The 21058-nt window shown below is 46.9% G+C and overlaps 1 protein-coding gene across 2 annotated transcripts in view; it reads left to right on the forward strand.

The window, feature by feature from the left end:
* Positions 1-21058, forward strand: part of LOC144822310 (ras GTPase-activating protein 4-like) — a 528733-nt gene that overhangs the window by 284469 nt on the left and 223206 nt on the right. For both annotated transcript variants that reach the window (XM_078679660.1, XM_078679661.1), the window contains exon 6: positions 19990-20071. In XM_078679660.1, the coding sequence (XP_078535786.1) occupies positions 19990-20071 (82 nt within the window). The remainder of the gene's footprint in view (positions 1-19989; positions 20072-21058) is intronic.

A 21058-nucleotide genomic window follows, 5' to 3' on the forward strand; every position in this document is an offset into this window, starting at 1 on the left:
TCGCCTTAGACGGCGGTGAAGGCCGCGCTTCTGCCTGCTGTGACGACAGGGGCCGTCTTTCCCGGGCTCGCGCTGCTCGCTGCGTCACAGAGACCACGCGCTGGAGCTCTCGGGCCTCACTCTTCCTGATTCTTATCAACCTGATGTTCCCTCAAGAGGAAAACATTCCGTTATCCGCACCTCATCAGCGGCCCGTTAAAAGCTGCGCTAATCCGCGCCATTATCGCTAAACCTCATGCCGGGAATGAGCTGCCAGCGAGCAGGTGAATGACGGGGCGATGGCTATCTCGCCAAGACAAGAGAGCCGTCTCCCTGCGTCACTGGCTGATGGCGCGCTCCCAACATGGCGCCGTCTTCAAGTGGCAGAGTAAGGGGCAGCGTACAAGGAGGGCCCTTCCTTATCAGAAGTCTGCCTTTACGTCTCTAACAATGCTGGCGAAAGACATCAGACCTGAGAAAGGAAATGCTTTCCGAGTTTATAAGAATGTCTAAATGTGGTAGACATACATATATTGACTTATATTGTAGAAAATGCAATTTTAGGCGGTAGACAGCTAAAATAAAGCCATTTTTGGCTTGAAAAAAGCGGTAGTCTCCCGCCTGAATCGGGTCTATTGGCATGTGTGGGTATGTGCTACTCTAAAACTGATTGACCACGGGTTTTCCAGGTATCAATTTGCTAAGTATAGGCTCCCAGCTGGCGGTCACACATTGTGTAGATGGGGAGGAGACACTTCGAACTTCAGATGGGAAAATATGCGTAGCCGAAAGCATTTTGCCTACAGAGCGCGAGGCTGTCTGCAGGTGTATTTTTCCGTGCTCACCGCGCAAGTGCGGCTGGGTGTCGTTGGACTGAGGTGAAGAAAACTGCCACGCTTTTGTTTGAGGAAGGAAAAGTGAGTTGTTTTGATTGCCAGAAGTGCACTCCAGTAGGTGATAGGCAGACTGACTGCTACTAGCTGTTACTGAGGACAACGAGAAAGAGTGGCACTGCTGGGGAAAGAGAACCGAGGAAAAACACGCTGAAGAGATAAAGACTTTTGTCAAACAAGGGGGTTTACCTAAACCTCTAATCTGAGTTCAAATGACTGAGTTTTGAACAAGGATAAACATAATTTATTAGTAAATCCCAACAATTATTTTTGTGTCATTTTTTCTTTTCAAACATATATCAAAAACATTTTAAGGCAGAGCAAAAAACGTCGTCAACTTCACGTATTGCCATACATTTTTCAACATACTATACAACAAATAAATATTCTGTACACTGAAAAAACATAAAAAGTGAACATACAGTTATACAAAAAGTTTTTTGTTTCAAAATCACAAATGTGTGTTTGGAAAGATACCAAAACAGTGAGCAAAAAAGGCTATTAATCATGCGTCTAAATTATATTGGGCAAACAGAGGGAATTTTTGGCTGCTGCCCTACGTCCTGTTGGAATCTCAGAATGTCTTTTTTTTGATGCAGGACAAAAACTGACATATAGCCGTCAGTTACAACTGACATTGAATGTCTTGGGTGGATAAATGCCTACGCGTTTCGAGTCCCGCTGTCTGAATCGCAGGACTCTCATCAGGGCATGATTAAATCCTTCGAAACTTTTTTTAGGAAAAAACAGAAGGCGCGATGACCTTTAAAACGTCGTCTCTGCTGTGGAAATCACTCTTGCACTTTTGGATTTTTGCAGCGTAGATACCGTCGTGGAGGGCTTTGGGTCTCAGATTGTTTTAAATTTTTTAGGAGTGGCAGTGATAGTGAGACACGTCCCGGCCCGCGGACCTCCACGGAATTAATCGCCTGGAAGTATACCGCTTCACTGAAGTGCCCTCTAAAAAATGTAAAACAATCTGGGACCCAAAGCCCTCCACGACGGTATCCACGCTGCGAAAATCCAAAAGTGCAAGAGTGATTTCCACAGCAGAGACGACGTTTTAAAGGTCATCGCGCCTTCTGTTTTTTCCTAAAAAAAGTTTCGAAGGATTTAATCATGCCCTGATGAGAGTCCTGCGATTCAGACAGCGGGACTCGAAACGCGTAGGCATTTTTCCACCCAAGACATTCAATGTCAGTTGTAACTGACGGCTATATGTCAGTTTTTGTCCTGCATAAAAAAAAGACATTCTGAGATTCCAACAGGACGTAGGGCAGCAGCCAAAAATTCCCTCTGTTTGCCCAATATAATTTAGACGCATGATTAATAGCCTTTTTTGCTCACTGTTTTGGTATCTTTCCAAACACACATTTGTGATTTTGAAACAAAAAACTTTTTGTATAACTGTATGTTCACTTTTTATGTTTTTTCAGTGTACAGAATATTTATTTGTTGTATAGTATGTTGAAAAATGTATGGCAATACGTGAAGTTGACGACGTTTTTTGCTCTGCCTTAAAATGTTTTTGATATATGTTTGAAAAGAAAAAATGACTCAAAAATAATTGTTGGGATTTACTAATAAATTATGTTTATCCTTGTTCAAAACTCAGTCATTTGAACTCAGATTAGAGGTTTAGGTAAACCCCCTTGTTTGACAATATTACGTGGCTCAACCTACCCTCTATCCCATTGAGCCAAACCTCCCCCCGTTTTTTCTAACCGAAGAGATAAAGACAACACAGAAGGATGGACCGAATGAAATATTAGAAAGTGTACTTTCTTATATTAAAGGGAAGGGATAGGAAGAGGGCACGGGGAGAGGTAGGTTAAAAGAGACCTCCTTCTAGTAGGGAGAGAATCTGCTGCGAAAGCGTGACGCACAGATGCATTAGAGGGAAGGTGGCCATGGAATATTGTCTACGAGCCCTTGTCACGGGACATGTATCAGAAGCCTCTCATACAACTGACCATAGGGTGCTGTGCAACAAGCGAGGGGTCACCCAGTGACAACGGCCTCGCCATTTGTTGTATTCTCTGCTTCCTGCAACAGAGGGCTCTGTAAGCATCCGTGGCTTCCTTACCTCACCGGGGGTCTCAGGGGATTTTAGGGTTCCCTCATTTCTCTCAAAGGTTCTTGTGGTTGATTTCAATGGTTACGTTTAAGCAGCAGCTGTCCTTCAATAAAGGAATGATGGCAATGAGCTTAAACCATGGAATCTAGGGGGTTGAATTTCATAAGATCCCCAGTTTCTCAATGGGTAAACTTTAAACAACTTGAAGTAGAAGTAAGATTCTATGCTTGTGATGGAAGGGTAAAGGTTTTGTCGAGATGGGCCCCAGGGTGGTGAAACAACCGTTCCTCCTTGTGGTTCTCATCAACTGTTGTGAGTTTAGCAGGAGAACAGTTCCCACCTCCTCGCCCTCCGCCCCCACCGGAACGAAGTCTGTACTGGTGTATACTTTCAGAACACACAAGTCTGGAACTTCAGACCCTGGTTGTAGAAGGCCACATTAACCACACACGAGGCATTACATTTGATTATTTGGCCCACAGACTGTCAAAGGATGGTATTCTGGGCATCAGATGCTGGTGGTTTAAATATGGTGTTCAGGGCATTAGATGCTAGTGGTTGGTGTCAAGATGATGTTACGGTCATCAGATGCCAATAGTGTAAAAATGGTTTCAGGGCATCAGACGCAGGTGGTTGAAAGATGATGTTAAGGTCATCAAACGCTAGTGGTGCATCAGAAGCTGTTGGTTTAAGAATGGCATTCAGGGCATCAGAGCTAGTGATGTAAAGATGGTGTTCCAGGCCTGGCCTGCCACATGGAACGCCATATTAACACCACTAGGTTCTGATGCTCTTAACACCAACTTTACATGCTGGTGGTTTAAAGATGGTGTTCAGGGCATCAGACGCTAGTGGTGTCAAGATGGCGTTCAGGGCATCAGACGCTGATGGTTTAAAGATGGCGTCCAGGGCATCAGAGCTAGTAATGTAAAGATTATGTCAAGGGCATCAGACGCTATTGGTGCAAATAATGTGTTAAGGGCATCAAATGCTAGTAGTGTTAGGCACTAAATACATCAGAGGTTGGTGGTGTAAATATGGTGTTAAATGTATCAGAGGCTGGGAGGGTAAAAATGTTATTACGGGCATCATATGTTGGTGGTGTAAAGATAGCTTCAGGGAATCAGAGCTGGTGTTGAAAAGATGGTGTTAAGTGCATCAGATACTAGTGATGTAAATATGGTGTTAAGGGCACCAAAGACTTGCGGTGTTAAGATTGCGTTAAATGCATCATAGGTTGATGGTGTAAAGATGGTGTTAAATGCATCAGAGGCTGATGGTGTAAAGATGGTGTTAAATGCATCAGAGGCTGATGGTGTAAAGATGGTGTTAAGGGCATCCAGAGCTAGTGGTGTAAAGATGGCCTTAAGGTAATCATAGGCTGGTGATGTAAGGATGTGTAAAGGGTATGAGAGGCTTGTGTTGTCAAGATGGTGTTCGAGGCATCAGAGGCTGGTGGTGTAAAGATGGTGCTAAGGGCATCAGAGGCTGCGGCACAGTGGGGCAGGTTAGGGTGGCTGTGGACAGCCATTGATTGAGCTCTCTGAAGCCTCTCTGGGACCTAGAAGGACTCTGTCAGCATAGTGTAATCCAGGTTAAGGTTGGGGTCTATGGAAGTAGATCAAACACATGGACTCCAGAGATGAGCTTGCAGGGTAGAAGCAGGAGATTCTGTCAGTCATTCATTGCTCGATACCACGAGACAATTTGGAAATTCGTTGAAAGGATTGTCTCTTGAGCCCTGAGCATCATCTTAGTATCATCCTCATAGTTCTAGAATCTCGGCCCACACAGGCAGATGATCACAAGTCTATGCATGTACATTGGAAAAACAAGAGGGCTTGGCATAATCAGTAGGGCACACTGCAGGTCAGAGCCTTTGATTGGTGAGTAAAGTGGTAAGGACACTGAGATTGTGTTTATAGAAAAGACTGGCATAGATACAGCACCACTCCTTTGCCTCCAGGTGATGCAAGATGTAATAATAAGGTTGAGTGGTCCATGAATATAGAGTCTTGGAATGATCGAAGCAAACTAGGGCCTGACACAAAGGGTACAAAATACTTTTATCGTTCAGTTAATTCAATCCACAGCAATAGCAATTTTAAAACAAATGTCACTTTTTGTGTTGTCTAAAGATAAAACTATTTCTTATCATGATGTTTACACTTCTTCCTATATAATGTAAACACTGCTGTTGTGAGATTGAAGCCTCAGTTAGATACTACAACTATTAAGAAAGACTCGAATCACATTTTGGTGTAGAATATTTTTCAAAAGAGCTTCATAGTGTAGGGAATGCTAAAAATTGAGCACAATGTAGCTACTTTCCACTGTGAAAATTGGGGGAAATTGGGCTGAATTTTCTGGTTTTCGATTAAGTATCCTTAAAATTGGGGTTACCACTGCATATTTTAAAGTAGGGGGAACTGTACCTACTGAATGTCAATGAACAATTAAAAGCTACGAGAAGGAGGCTGCAGCAGGGGAATGACAAAGATGTAGGGGTCCAGGGGATAGTCCGAACATTTTCTTTTAGAGATCAGTTCCTGAATGGGAGCCCTGTCAATGTATGACAGCAGGCTACATGTGTGGTGAGTCCAGGAAGGAACAATGCAAAAGGGAGGCCTTTACATTCCGAGCCCGAAGGTGATGGCCTAACTCACCTCTTCGAGGAAAATGATATGAGTGGCTTGGATTGGATTAGAAAAGTTTCAGGTCAGGTCATCACCGAAGATCTTTGTATCGATGTCTCATTGTGCTTATAAGTAGGGTTTCCTTACTGCTTATGATGTTAATAACTCTTTCAGAGGCACTGACAACCCAAAACACTCTGTTATGATTCTACGGGTCATCACTGCTTTTTTCTTCTCAGAGGGCAAACAAAACTTCCTCTAAGTACTTGTAAAATTCTGCCTTGTTCTCCACTTTTGTTCAAGGGTATTTAGGGTTCTTTTCTCTAAAGCAAGTGCTTGTGAGCCACTTTGTTGAAAGTTGATTCCAGTCGCAGCTGCTGCTCATTCTACATAGTGGGGCAGGGTGGAGAATTAAAATAAATAAATATACATTTATCTTCTGCTCCCACGTCTCGCTGCTCCTCTGCTCCCGGTACTGTAGTTTGCATGAGCATAGGCTCCCAGCTCACTACACAATCCGAGCGCTTCTCTCATGCTATTACTTTCAGCATGAGAGAAGCTCTGGGATTGGGCGGAGCAGGCTGGTTTCACGTTCCAGCAGAAACTAGGAGCGTGTGCTCCTGAGCGCTACAGATATCTCCAAGGAATAGCCTGGAGATGTCCAAGTGAGTATGTCAGTCACAGGCCAAAACCGACGTGCACTTTCAGTGCCCACTACTCCTCCTCTACCCGCTGGTGACGCTGCGACCGGCCTGTCCCCTCCGCCGCGCTCCAGTCTCAGCAGACTCAGCAAACTCAGCCAAGTCAATGAAAAATAAAATGATAAGAGTGTTTTATTATGATTTTATTTGTCATTTTCTGCCTTTAAGCTGTGGGGTGGTGCTACTCCGCCATAGCGGAGGAACTGCCCCAGGTTAGTTCTGTGGGAGATTACCTGTGTTGGAACTGAGACTATCAGCCACCCAGTCCATTAATGGGGACAGAGGGCCTGTGGAATCAGATGTGCGTGCTGCCTCCTTTGTATCTCTCCGGCGATGGGACCCTGCTGGGTATTGTGGATCTCCAGACTGTATGCCTTCTAGGCACTACATAGGTATTCTCAGGGGATGTTAAATATCTTCCATATTGTGTCCATGTCACACAAAGAGCGCACATTGACCTAAACAGAAGCAGTCTGTTGTAGTTCATCTTTTTATTGTAAGGTGAAAAAAGTGTCAGCTTATAGGTAAAAATCCATCTCAGACAGACCTGAGGAAAATGCACATCTTTCTCCGCCATGTTTGATATGTTGGTGTAGTGCCAACTGTTTGATTTGCACATTAGGACTTATTCCTGGAGCATGACTCTATTCATGTTTTACATGTTTGTCCACACATGTAAAGAGTGCATCAGAGCACATTGCCTTTGGGTGTGTGCATGGGGAACATCCTGTTGGCAGTCTTGTGGCCTCCCCATAAAAGGCTGGTTTACTACTGCCTATATCAATATTTATCAATATTCTCTTTATTCGATCACTTAAAAATTGATCATAAGAGTTACACATATATGAAGAAAGCCAACATCAAATAAACACCAAGAAGTGTGCGACTGTCTATAAAGTAACATAATTCAAGAGTGACTTCCATTAAGACTGCCACGGTAGTCCTTCTGCTCTAAGGGTAGTGCAACATTCATGAATCAAGGTGTCAGAAAAAATAGGTTTTCAATATCAGAAAAGCAGTAGTAATTACATTCACAGATCTATTTGCCCTAAATGTTAACTAAGAATAATTTCTGGGCCATGATATTGAAAAACTTGTAAACACACACGGGTAAATCACAGTTCGTCCAAAAAGAAACGAAGCTCAGACATGGAGCCTGTGACATTCTTTGTCTGCTTTAATTTTGATAACTTGGCTCGTGTGTCTGTGGGGGACATTGAGTGGCAGTGTTGTAATTGTCTGTATGTCTTAAGTTTGCCCAGCTGTTCTGTGAGCGTGAGCGGACAGTAGCAATTTTAGGGGCATATTTACAAGGAAATAGCAGAGCACCGGCAAAATTTGCAGCTCCGTGCTCCACCATCTCCAAAACTCAGGGATACGTCTTATTTACAACAATATGGCACACCCCTGTGTTTTCCCGAGCACTGGCGGTAAAAATAGCTGCCTAGCGCCAACACAGACACCCTTGCGCCATAGTTCAAGGGTGCCCGCGTTGCGGAGAATGATTGTTTATGTGCATGAAGGTGCCCCTTCCTGCACATAAACAATCAATAATGGCGATTTGTTAATTCTATGTGTGCTGTGTTCGGCAGCACACATTGAAGTAGCAAATCATCATTATTTAATGATTGTTTATGTGCAGGAAGGGACAATTCCTGCACATAAACAATCATTAATGGCGTTTTGCTCTTTCTATGTGTGCTGCAGAAATCAGCACACAAAGAAAAAGCAAAAATGAGAAATAAAAGTATTTCTACTTGCTGCGCCATTCTAACGCCTGCTCTTGTATGGTATTCATATTTGGCACCGAAGCGTCAGAAAGCAATGGATATTACGGTGGAAAGCCGACAGTAACACCCATTCCATCCCCCTTTCGCGCAGATACCTACGTGAAAGGGTACCATATTTACAAAGCAGCGTTAAGCCAGAAAAAGTGGCTAAACACCGCTTTGTAAATATGGAGCAGGGTATTGTTGGTGAAAGTGTTGTTTCTGTGGCGCAGTTCCCTTGTAAAAATATCGTCCTTATTGTCTGTGCGGCGTTTGTGTGTGGAAGGAAAATAGAACCGCTTGCGTGTGTTTGCCTGAGAGAAGTATTTATGGTTGTTGCCCATACTTTGCCTGTGAAGAAGGCATGAACTTCTGCTGTTTTTGAAGGATGTCATGGATGCTGTTTGTTCGTGCTTTAACAGGTGTTTGTGTGATTTGATGTTTGCACTGTTGGTGTCTGTGCAATCAAATCTTCTGTTAGGTAATGCAGTATGAAATATGTAGGGTACTCTTCTTCTCCAATCTGATGTAGGTTACAGTAGTCTAAGTAATCTTCTGTAATCTAGCAGAGTAAGATTTATCTGTAATGTTATGCAGGGCAAAGTAAAAAAGATAAAAACGTTTAATTTCCCCAAAGGAATATGTTATATAATCATGGATAGGGAAAATATCCAGCGTTATTACCTTCCCTAATCTAATCAGAATTAGTAATAAAAGTAATGTCTTCCTTCAAGCCATTAAGTTGCAATGTAATTGTAGTGAGTACCTTCCATAATGAAATGCAGCCTAACGTATTGAGGAGTGATCTCCTGCTGTTCTGTAATGTAGGGTAGTACAGTAAAAGCAATAATGTAATCTGCAAACCACACAGCCTTGCTAGAATCCTTGAATTTCTGTTACGGTATACATAGCACTGTTTTAGAATGGTTCACTTCTTATCTTCAACACTAATCACAACAAGTCAACATCAAGTCTTGCCTCTCCAAAGCCACACCGGTCTCTCTTGGCATACCACAGGGCTCAATCCTCTCCCTGTCACTGTTCCATCTCTTCATCGAACCCTTGTCTATCATTTTGAAGCAAGCTGGAATCAAATTCCACCTCTATGCTGATGAGACACAACTCTACTACAAAATGATATCTCCTAGTGACATTCAACATATCAATGTTACACTGTGTAATATTCAATCGTGGTTTAACGCTAACCATCTAAAATTAAACCCCACCAAAACAGAAATTATCTTGTTCTCCCCCAAAAGTAACCACCTCCCTATCAAAAACGGGATCACTGACCTGAAGGCTCTAAACTGTACTCTCACTATCTCAAATTCGGCTAAATCCCTAGAATTCACCCTGCATAAAGACCGGTCAATGAAGGAGCACATCAAAAACTCAGCCAAAGGAGCAATTTACACACTAAAACACTTTAAAAAAAATCTAACCATTCATTCCCTCAGATGATTTCAAAAGGGTCGTTCAATCTCTGGTCCTCTCCAAACTTGACTACTGGAATGCCATCCTCACAGAGACCCCGAAATCACACCTTGCGCCCCTCATATCAGTTCTAAACATGGCAGCCAGGCTCATTACAGATATTAAACGGTATGATCACATCACGCCTGCGCTCAAGACCCTTCAATGGCTTCCTATAGAAGGAAGATGCAATTTCAAGACTGCCTGTATCACCCACAAAGCCATTCACTCGCACACCCCAGAATATTTAGATAACAAACTCATAAAAGCAGGAAGAACCAGATCACTGAGAAGCTCCAGCTTAATTCTTCTCTTCCCTCCCAAACTAAAAAAGAAATCTACCCAGTCTTGCTCGTTCTTTGGTAACGCCACCAGCATAGGGAACTCTCTCCTGAGGGACTTACGATGCAACCCCTCCTTCACTTGCTTCAAAAGAGACCTTAAACGCCATCTCCTCAAAAATACTGGAACGCTTGAGTAATTTCTGGACCTCAGTTACATTAGTCTCCCTTTAACCCGTTAATCTGCTGGCTGTTTTATTTCTGTTGCTACCTCCGTCTACCTTGAAGGTATTCCTCTCACTGGACCCAAACGGGCCACTTGCCCGTTAAACAGTTACCGCCTTCAGGGCCTAGCTGCTGTCCGTATACATATTGTATTCCACCCGCTTTGCCAAATATTTCCTTGTGTATTTACTGTTTGTACCTGATCCTAGTTTGTTGTGTGTCATTTACAAAGTGACTGGATTATAACCTGGCTCTGGACTCTGTAAAGTGCTCTGATACCTCGGGTCTATCTAGCGCTATATAAAACATATAAATAAATAATCTACTTTTGTATTCTAATAAAGAGTACGCAATTAGAGTAATCATGCCTGTTATCTGGCGCAGTGTAATCAAATCAGAGCAATGTAATGCAGAGAAAAGCACATCAAGTATTTTTTTGTAATCCACAATGGACGGATGATCAGCGCAGTCTCCTGCAACCTCATGCAAACTAAAGAGAATATTCTACTCCCATAATTCAATGCAGGGCAAATGAATTGAAGTGTTCGACTCCTTTGAACTAATTCTTGTTAAAGTAGTTTTAGAGCAATCCCCTACTCTAATCTGATGCAGTGTAAAACATGGAAGGCAACACTCTGTAATGCACTACACTATAAAGTATTCATAGTAATCACCTTCTATAATTTAATATAAAGTAAATTAACCTCATGTAACTGATGCAGGGTAAAGTAATCAGATTGAATTCCTTCTGCAACATGACACAGAATAAGCATTACAAGAAATGTAATTCTTTAACTCTGCACCATCAAAAAAGTAATCTTCTTTAGATTAATGTAGGGTAAATTAACTAATACAATTTGTTCCTGTGTTTTAATAAAGGGTAACAATAATCAGAGCAATCACTTTCTATAATTTAATACAAGGAAAAGTATTTAGAGTAATCTGTAATCAATTACTGGATGAACAAAGTAATCTTTCATAATGAAATATAGAGCTAAGTAATAAGAACAATATAATACAGGGTGAAGCAATCAAGTTATTGTCTCTGTGTTCCAATACAATTTAAAGTAGAATCAAAGCATCTCTGTAATTTAATACACAGTACAGAAAGTAGAGACATTTTCTGCAATCAAGTAAAGGGTAAACATAGTGGAAAAAATATTTTCTGTTTCAAGTATATGTAAAGCAGGGTGAAGTAATCCGTTTAATCGCACTCTGCAGTCTGATGAAATTTGTAGTAACGCGGCCCATACTCTATGGTTTGTCTGTGTGTCTTGCATAGCAGCTGCGTATGATGTAGCTGTTCTGTGTGTGAGGGTAGATTACACTCTCTGCTTGCCATTTGTTTTGTGTATGAGGGACTCTTTTCCTGCTGCAGTCTTGCTGTACACGTTGTATTAGGACCCGGATCCCCCCAGCATGGCCCCGCCCCCCCTAGTTGACATACTAACCCACAATTGAATCCTTCAAAGCATTGAGTGGGTTATAAAAAGGCCATGTTTAATTTCAACATATCATAAACATGACAAAAGCAAAGTAACATGCATAATCATCATCATCACAGACACTTTTAATATTCATCTTCATAACTGCAAAAATCATAAATGCAAATTCTCTCATCGCCCCCCAGCACCAAGGGGCCTTCTGGCTCGCATCTCGCACTGAGCCTACCACGCCAGGTGCACCGCGCCTGCGTCAAAGAGAAGTGGGCCCCACCCTCTGATCCTTGTCCGCCAATTCCAGGGCCCACTCCCCGACCACCGGACTGCCCAGGGACCCAGGAGGCTCGTGATCTGTCGCCCTAGCCTCCCCAGCCGGTGGTCACATCTTCCCAGCGAAGAGCTTACCGTCTCCCCCCTCAGTGCTGGCCTATGGAGTCCGTAAGGCAGTCCCTTGTGTTAGTCAATGTCACTGATCGCAGGTCTCTCTTCCGCCAAAAAACCACCCCCTCCAACTCTTAAGCAACAGGGATGGTGGGTGGGAATTTAAATTACAAGTAAAAAGGTAGGGGGTGGAAAAAGGAGTCGCCCGGCGAGGTCGTCAGCTGGGGTGGCAGAGGGCAAAGAGAGACAGAAGCCAGGGTTCCTGACCCTAAATAGGGCAAAGGTCTCCGCCCCCTGCCCCCCCCCAGCCGGACATACGTGTGCCTGACCCGGAAGTACTTGGGCGACCGAGTGCCGATTGGGCGACCGGTCGCCCCAGATCACGTGACCGGGGGCGTGGCCCGGGGGGCCCGGGTCCTAAGGGCGCGCTTCATGATATTCGCGCTTGGCATAGGACCCGGATCCCCCCAGCATGGCCCCGCCCCCCCTAGTTGACATACTAACCCACAATTGAATCCTTCAAAGCATTGAGTGGGTTATAAAAAGGCCATGTTTAATTTCAACATATCATAAACATGACAAAAGCAAAGTAACATGCATAATCATCATCATCACAGACACTTTTAATATTCATCTTCATAACTGCAAAAATCATAAATGCAAATTCTCTCATCGCCCCCCAGCACCAAGGGGCCTTCTGGCTCGCATCTCGCACTGAGCCTACCACGCCAGGTGCACCGCGCCTGCGTCAAAGAGAAGTGGGCCCCACCCTCTGATCCTTGTCCGCCAATTCCAGGGCCCACTCCCCGACCACCGGACTGCCCAGGGACCCAGGAGGCTCGTGATCTGTCGCCCTAGCCTCCCCAGCCGGTGGTCACATCTTCCCAGCGAAGAGCTTACCGTCTCCCCCCTCAGTGCTGGCCTATGGAGTCCGTAAGGCAGTCCCTTGTGTTAGTCAATGTCACTGATCGCAGGTCTCTCTTCCGCCACAAGGGTGGCCAAGGCCCTCAGGTCTGCCACCCTCCCCACCTGCGCTCTGTATAAATGACCAAAGTCCTTTTATCCATGTGTCTGTGCCCAAGTCCGACAGATGCACCCCGTCGTTGTGGTACATAGCCTCTCCCGAGATCATCCGGTGCGGAATGTGACACAAGCGGCCCTTGACTGAGCACAACCTTGCCATCTCCGTCGGTTTCACCACTCGCCGTTGATGTAAACGCACCGTAGCGCGACGCACGAACGAGTGCCCCAACACCCACACCAGTTTTGGGGGCATACTAATTCAGAGAAGAGAAATGGAAAAGTCAGGCACAAGTCACAGTCAATCATTGATCAATCATCACAACAGTTCAGGCCTCACATATCTGCGATAGCAATCGGACGACCAGCGCCCCACCCTTTTAATCGCATCGCTCTGCAGGCCCGCCCCTGCGGCCAAGGTAGCTGCGCCAATCCTAAATGAATGAGAAGAGTATCCTGCATCTCCCAGACCCAGTCGCGCTAGCACCAATCCCAGGACCGCCTTAAACTGAAACTGGGACAAACAGTCCCCGTTCTCATGAACAAACAAGGCCTGCCCGCTCCCTACTGGGCGCAGGGCCAGATACGCTCTCATCCGGGTTACCGGACAGGCCGAGACCCCTGGCGCAGGACCCAGACGAATGGTGACCCCTTTTCCCAATTGGTCGGTCTTAGATCTCCTTAAAGTCACCGCCAAACTACTCGGTGATAGGCAAATGTCCCTGTGTTGAAGGCCCCCCTTCCTGGTCTACTCTAGAGGACCCTACCACTTCACCCAGACGGAATGCCCCATAAAAGGTTAAAGTGAAGGCCGCCCCCAACAGGGTGCCTTCGAAGGGGGAATCACAGACCAAGGGCAAAAGGTCCACCATAGCACATAAGGTCGGGATGGTCAAGGGCCTACGAGAATCCCGCCTAGGTCCCTCAAGTCTAGCCCAGCCCGCCACAGCTTTTCTGACTAAAAAAGAGCCACCCGGGTCTCGAACTCCTGCCAGTTTAGCAAAGAAGCCTATTGCTGACAAGTTAGCTTTAACGAAAGAGACAGCCCTGCCCTGATCCCTTAATGTCTGTAGGTACCCATGAATAGCATCTGGGGCAAACAATTGAGGCAACCCAGCCTCCTCCACAAAAGACCTGTAGGAATTAAAATGCCTTTGGTAAGATTTTTTGGTGCGATCGTTCATGGAAGCACCTACCAGCCCCGCTAATGCGGGGCACCAATTGTCCACAGTGATGGTGGGAACTCCGTCATTCGCTCCTCTGCCTGCGGGTGAAACCTCCGGAATTCCTGCAACTTGGAACGAGACAAAGCATCAGCAGCATTGTTGTCAACTCCCGGTATATGTGCCGCCTTGAAAGTCAAGTTCAGCCTCAAGCATACCAACACCAGTTGTTTCAGCAGTCTCAGCACATGCACACAGGAGGCCCCCTGCCTGTTGATAGCTTCCACCACAGCCATGTTGTCCGACCAGAATACTACTGCCCTGTCCCTAAAGCGGTCGGCCCAAATTGTCACAGCTACAACAATAGGAAAGAGTTCTAGGAATGCTATGTTTTTAGTCAGTCCTGTCCTGTGCCACTCTGCTGGCCATTCTGCTCCACACCAGGCAGGGCCTAAAATGGCCCCGAAACCGATGCTGCCGGCCGAATCAGTAAACAGGCCGAGTTCCGAGCTGGACACAGGAGGGGCAGGCCACACCACCCTGCCATTGAACTCGCTGAGAAAGCTGCGCCAAACCTTAAGATCTTCTTTCACCTCTGCCCTCAGCCGAACACGGTGGTGTTTGTGCGTTAACCCACCCATTGACCTGGCTATGGATCTAGAGAAAGGGCGCCCCATGGGAATGATTCTTAGGGCAAAATTGAGCTGGCCAACAAGTACCTGGAGCTGGTGAAGAGTAACCTTAGGTCCCGCCAGAGTGGCGTCAATCGCTCGGGAAAAGGCCTGAACTTTGTCCACAGGCAGCCTGCACTCCCCCGCCACCGTGTCAATTTCTATCCCCAGAAAGGACATGCACGTGGCCGGGCCCACTGTTTTTTCGGGGGCCAGGGGGACCCCGAACTCCCGGAACATCAACACCAGTTCATTGAGTGCTCTAGCGCACTCCCCTGACTCCGCCGGACCCATCACCATGAAATCATCTAGATAGTGCACCACATTGACACAACCTGTCCTGTGCGAAAAAACCCATTGCAGCATGGAACTAAAGGTCTCAAAATACTTGCAAGACACAGCACAACCCATGGGCATGCACTTATCAAAGTAGAATTGCTGCTGAAACTGGAAACCCAACAGTTTGTAATCCTCGGGATGCACCGGCAACAGACGGAAGGCAGACTCGATATCAGTTTTTGCTAACATAGCCCCCGGCCCCAGTTCCCTCACCAGCTGCACAGCAGCATCAAAGGATGAGTATGTCACAGAACACAAGGCTGGGTCAATGCAGTCATTCACAGAGAAACCTTTTGGAGCTGAGAGGTTGTGTATCATCCTAAACTGCCCAGGATCCTTTTTAGGTACTACTCCTAGGGGGGAGCAAACATAACCTGCCATTGGAGGAGCGGGGAAAGGGCCAGCCACCCTACCCAAGGCCACTTCCTTCTCTACCTTTGCTGCTACTATTGTTGGGTGCATTCTAGCTGACATGAGATTGTTGCATCGGTCAACAGGAGGAACGCCTAGGGCGGGAATGCGGAAACCTACAGAAAAACCATTGAACAAAACCTTGGCTGCTGCCCTATCTGGGTACTGATTGAGCCAATAAATCAATTTCCCTATGTCTACAGGAGAAGGAAGCCTATTGCTGGGGAGGCTTGCGTTCCTTGTTCCCAGCCCCCCCGCGTTCTTTGAACTTTTTATTACATTTAGACTCTGGATGCGAGGAGTGACCACAATAGGAGCAGACATGTCTGAATTTACACTGGCCTGTGGGATAATTGCATGACTTCCTATTGAATGCCCAGCAAGCCCCCATCTTCTCCCCTGGGCCACCCTGTGAAGTCCGAAAAGGCTGCTTGGTGTGGTGCCCCCCACCATTAACGTTCTCAAGCCAGGCATTAATTTCCACCTGGTCCCAGCCAATACTCGGGTTCTCCTCTTTAGCCCACCGGAATTCCCTATCATAATCCAACCATGCTGTTCCCCCATGAGTCGCATGCGCTTTCACAATCTTATTTGTGTAGAAAACCAATGGAATCGCCAACTCCGGCCTTTTCTCCAACAAGACCGTCGTGTACACATGAAAGCCAAAGAGCCAATTAGTAAGAGACTCCTCAACCCTCAGCCTCCTGTCTTTGGAGGAGCCCTCTTTTCCTTCCCTCTCCCTGAACTCCAGGTCCCTCCTAGTAGGTCTGATGAGCGCAAATATATCCACATACGCCCCTTTCCAGATTTTTTCTTTCATTTCCGTGGACACATGCGTGGCTAACATTCCAGGTTGAGATAACACATTCCCGTGACACACCCCCGCCACTAACCCTGCTTCCCCGGCCTTGGCCGCCACCTCGCATGCCTTACCTCCAATAGGCATTGTCGCTATAGCTGGTGTCGCTCCTGTAGTCGCACTGGGCTTCGCACTCCGCGCCTCAACTACAAGTGCCAATTGCCTCTGGATTTCTAACAGCGCCCCCTGTTCCACTGTCTGCCCTGGTGCCCACGGGGCTGCTGCCACTGTGCTGGGAGTCTGCCCCGCCGCCGGGGGTGCTAGTTGTCCCACTAGACTAGCTACAGATGCTAAGAGCCCCGCCATCGGGTCCTGCGCGCCTGCTGCCGCTACCACTGGCTGAGGGGGTGGTACTCCCATCACAGCCTGGTGCGGATTCACCGGGGCCAATGCTTTTAGTGCGTCCTTAATCTCTGCCAATGCTGAACTCACTGGGTCAGCTGGCGTTACTGCAGGTATTGGAGTTCCCCCCGTAGGTCCCGCTCCTAGCGGTAGGTCCCCACCTGGTAAGACTGGTATGAGGGGGGTAGGAATCAAATCTTCCAATGCAGTAGCAGGTATCTCCTCAAACGGAAGAGGGGCGGGACCGACTGGTCTCTCGCCCCCAGCTACCCTGCCATGAGACTTCTTACGTGATGCACTCCCCTTACGCTTCTGCTGAGCCCTGGGCTTCTTCACTAAGGGGGGAAAAGCAGCCCTTGGTGGCACCCCCTCCCTACGCGGTCGCTCGCTAATGACCTCCTGCTCAGGCTCCTCCTGGGAGACATCGCTATCGCTTGCGCTCTCCTGATCCTCACCTAGCTTCGCCAGCATTAGCTTCAATAGTTGTGCAATTTCGGGGTCCTTCCCCTTTCGTTTATGGCTGACCTTCTTGGGAGGCATCGCTCTCTGCTTATCACAATGCGGGATTGCGCGGGAAACTGTGCTTCCGAGATGCCTTAGATAACTAATTTCCCCACACAGCCGCTTTCAAAACAACGCAAATTGCGCGGGAAACTGACTCCTTGAAGTGGGCGCTCCAATTAAGTCCCCCACTGCTGCCCTGCGCACCTGACCCAGCTCCCGTGCAAATACCAACCCCCGCTCCCCAGCCGAGCCGCCCACGTTGCCACAAGGTACCCGGACCCCAGGAGCCCCACCGGCAGCCACCAACCACCGGAAGTAAGCCCACCAAAAAAAAAACCCGCGAACCCCCTCCCGCAATCAGCGGCTGCCAGCAGGCCCCCCAGAACTCCCGGCCCCTTACCTGGCAATAATGGGCGTCTCTCCGTCGCAGCGCGCCGATCTCCCGCCGACTTTCTCCACAGCCGCCGAGCCTCGCCGCCGGGCTCCGGAACACCAGCGCCGCCTCCAAGCCGCTCCTCGCACTCCCTCGACAATCCAACGGGGGGTGCGAGCGCCGAAGGGACGAAGGGACAATTTAAATTTAAATTACAAGTAAAAAGGTAGGGGGTGGAAAAAGGAGTCGCCCGGCGAGGTCGTCAGCTGGGGTGGCAGAGGGCAAAGAGAGACAGAAGCCAGGGTTCCTGACCCTAAATAGGGCAAAGGTCTCCGCCCCCTGCCCCCCCCCAGCCGGACATACGTGTGCCTGACCCGGAAGTACTTGGGCGACCGAGTGCCGATTGGGCGACCGGTCGCCCCAGATCACGTGACCGGGGGCGTGGCCCGGGGGGCCCGGGTCCTAAGGGCGCGCTTCATGATATTCGCGCTTGGCAGTTTCAGTGAACCTGTACTGTTGCCGCCTGTGCTGTACCTGTTGTGTGTGCGAGACAATTGAGCCACTGTACCTGTTCTGTTTTGTGGGGAAACTTTAGAAAATCTGTCAGCTACACAAAAACAAATCCATGGGCTTTGTGAATGCTTGCTTTTTCTTTGCCGATCGTTTATGATTGTTCAGGCCATGCTTTTTCCTTAACGTTTGCTAAAAAGGTAACTTAAAGATGACCTGCTTAAATATCGGAGCATCTCTTTTATCTGATTAGGCTCCCCAGTTTTGTGGCATAGATTAACAAATTTTGCTGTATACAAATGCAACTTTCGAGGCACACAGTTATGTTTTTGTATCATTTCTGCAGCTCTCATTTCATTCACTTCCGTATGTTTTGCATAGCGCTCAATCCAAAATAGATGCTAACTATTGCAGCATAGAGTGTCACACTTTCAAAAAATATGTTTAAACTAAGTAGGAGATACATTTGTTATACATCCCTTAGTGGGCACATTCTTTGCGGTACCTGGCTCCCCTTCACATCGTAGCCCTCTTTCTGCCCCCAAAGCCCCCAAGATCTGCCATCCCACTGCCTCTCTTCTCACACTACCAAACACCCCCTGCAGTGTGCCAGTAACCAAAGTCTGCAGTCTGTCATTAAAATCATGAAATCATGTAGCACCTCCTGTTGAGTCACAGAACAAGTCCACTGGAGGTGAAACACAGAACAATCCACAAGAATTGCAACAACTGCCTTTCCAGAATCCTTGAAGTAAGGAACTAAAACCTGGGAGAGATGCTTTGTACCTATATTGTAGAAGTGAATTATAAAGGGTGCTTGGGTTTGCAGAAGATGGAAACTGTGAAGGAAACTTTGATTTACTTTGCCCTGGCTTCCTGCTACTGCCCCAAATGAGGACAAACACTTGCAGCATACACTCACTAGTTTTACCGGATCTTGACTTAAACTGAAACTATGTATGAATCTCGAGAAATGTGTACCAGGGGCAGGGCTCTCCTTGTTGATGTTTTGCTCATTAGCAGGCCCCGAATCAGCAAGGGTGCCCTTCCTCTGTGACTTGGAAGAAGAGGAAGGTGTACTGAATGGCGTGGGGAGTATTGAGACCCTAACCTAGAGAATCTGGAGGTTGTCCTGAAGGACTGGGCTGTCTAGGAGCCACCCGGAGGCCAAAAGCCACCCACGTGTGCATCAAGAGGTCTGATGACCTGCAGAAAGCATTCCTTGAATGCAAGCGTGTTTACCCAGTATCATCCCACCCCACTCTGAATCACCTATCGCTTTGAGGGAGACCTTTCTATCAGTCTCCAGGCCGAGAAGGATGTATGTGTGATGTAAATGTTTTCCTCCTCGCCATAGCCTTAGGGTAGCACCCTGGTGGCCCACGGCCCTGAATCCATAACTGGTTGAACTACCCTAATCCTAAATCCCAGTATCCTAGTCCTAGCTGGTATTCCGGTGGGGGTTAGACACAGTTTTGAGTTACAGTCTCTCGAAATCCTGTTACCCCCATGCCCAGCCCCCTCCTCCCCCCTTCCAGGCAGTGAACAAGGCCATTCAGACCCTGTGGGCACTAGGCAGCCCACCACATTAGTGGGATTTATTTTTTTAAGGCTATCTATCTTAATTTTAGCTTACTCCACCTCATACCTTTCTCCACTTCAGTGCAAGTTAATGGCGAAAATCTTATTTTCTCAAGCACCTTCTTAGCTTTTCCCAACTGTTGGTATTTATTTTATGTTGTCTGAGTGTTTTACCTTTACAGAAGCGGGGGATATTCGTTTACCTTTCGTACAGCGCAGAATTAGGAAGCAGCAAACAGGCCTCTGCCTTGGCGATGCAGTTTTCATTAAAAATTAAGTGCTCAGCCAGAGATGACATCTCTCCTGGCGTTTAATTCATTGAGTCACAGTTTTGTCTCTCTTCTTGTTTCTCCCCGCAGGGATCTCGCGAGGAAGGACCGGAATGGCGCATCGGATCCGTTTGTCAGAGTTCACTACAACTGCAGGACCCAGGAGAGCTCGGTGAGTCAGAGGGCGCGCTGGCACTTCCTCGTCCTCTCTCAGCTCCGAACCAGAGCGGGCTGCAGTGCAGGGGGGGTAGGAGGAGTTAGTCCTTCAGCCAGTGTGTGTAGACAGTGCCCCCAGTTGTCGCTAACCAAAATGAGCTGTCACTTAAACCAGCAAATAATGAACCCTACATCCCCAATGATTATTATTAGCATACAGACTGCCACACCGACCGTGCCTTTCTGACTCCATGTCATTACGGACCCCCTTTCCAGTCCTGGGCTTCAGTGTGTCAGCCTAATGCATTCTGGGGTTTGTAGTCCTGTTTTGCTTGCAATGAACCAACTAGGCTAAACTAACTAGACTGAGGCACCTGATACCAAAGATGTATAGGTGAAAAAGGTAGGGGCCCAGACACAGTTTTCGTGACAACCTGGAGTGAGGTGGCCACCCTTTCTACACCCTCACTTTTATTTCTCTTTCCTACTCTTTACCAGCGTACACCCATCTTTCACATCCACTGTAAAATAATCCATGTACGAAAACCTAAATGTTGGTGAGTCTTTACTTACAACACTTTGTAGACGCATTTTAAATATTTTCAGTCCTCACTTTAGGAAGTAGAGCTTTTCATGGCTTCTACCATATAGATCTGTGCAGCACGAGCGTGGGGGTTCTTAGTTCATTTTGCCTATAGGAGAGCCCCTCATAATCTAAAGAAAGGCCATTTTATGCTTTTTGTTATATTTTGGCACAACTGTTACATTCCACCATCTGTCTGCTCGCGTATTTACCTTCCCTTATGGAATTACAGCCCCGAGTGTGGTTGGCTGGCAGAAGATGGAGGCTGAGGCAGACTGTTTTTTTCTGGACACAGTATTGCTATATTGCTTCATTTTCCTCTCACTGAGGAAAAATAAACTACTCTGCCACCCTGCCACCAGAGGGCAGACTGTCATAACCCAGTAGTGCTTTCGGTAAAGCCATACTCTGGCAGGTCAC

This window comes from Lissotriton helveticus, chromosome 3_1 (assembly GCF_964261635.1).
Source record: "Lissotriton helveticus chromosome 3_1, aLisHel1.1, whole genome shotgun sequence".
Taxonomy (NCBI): domain Eukaryota; kingdom Metazoa; phylum Chordata; class Amphibia; order Caudata; family Salamandridae; genus Lissotriton; species Lissotriton helveticus.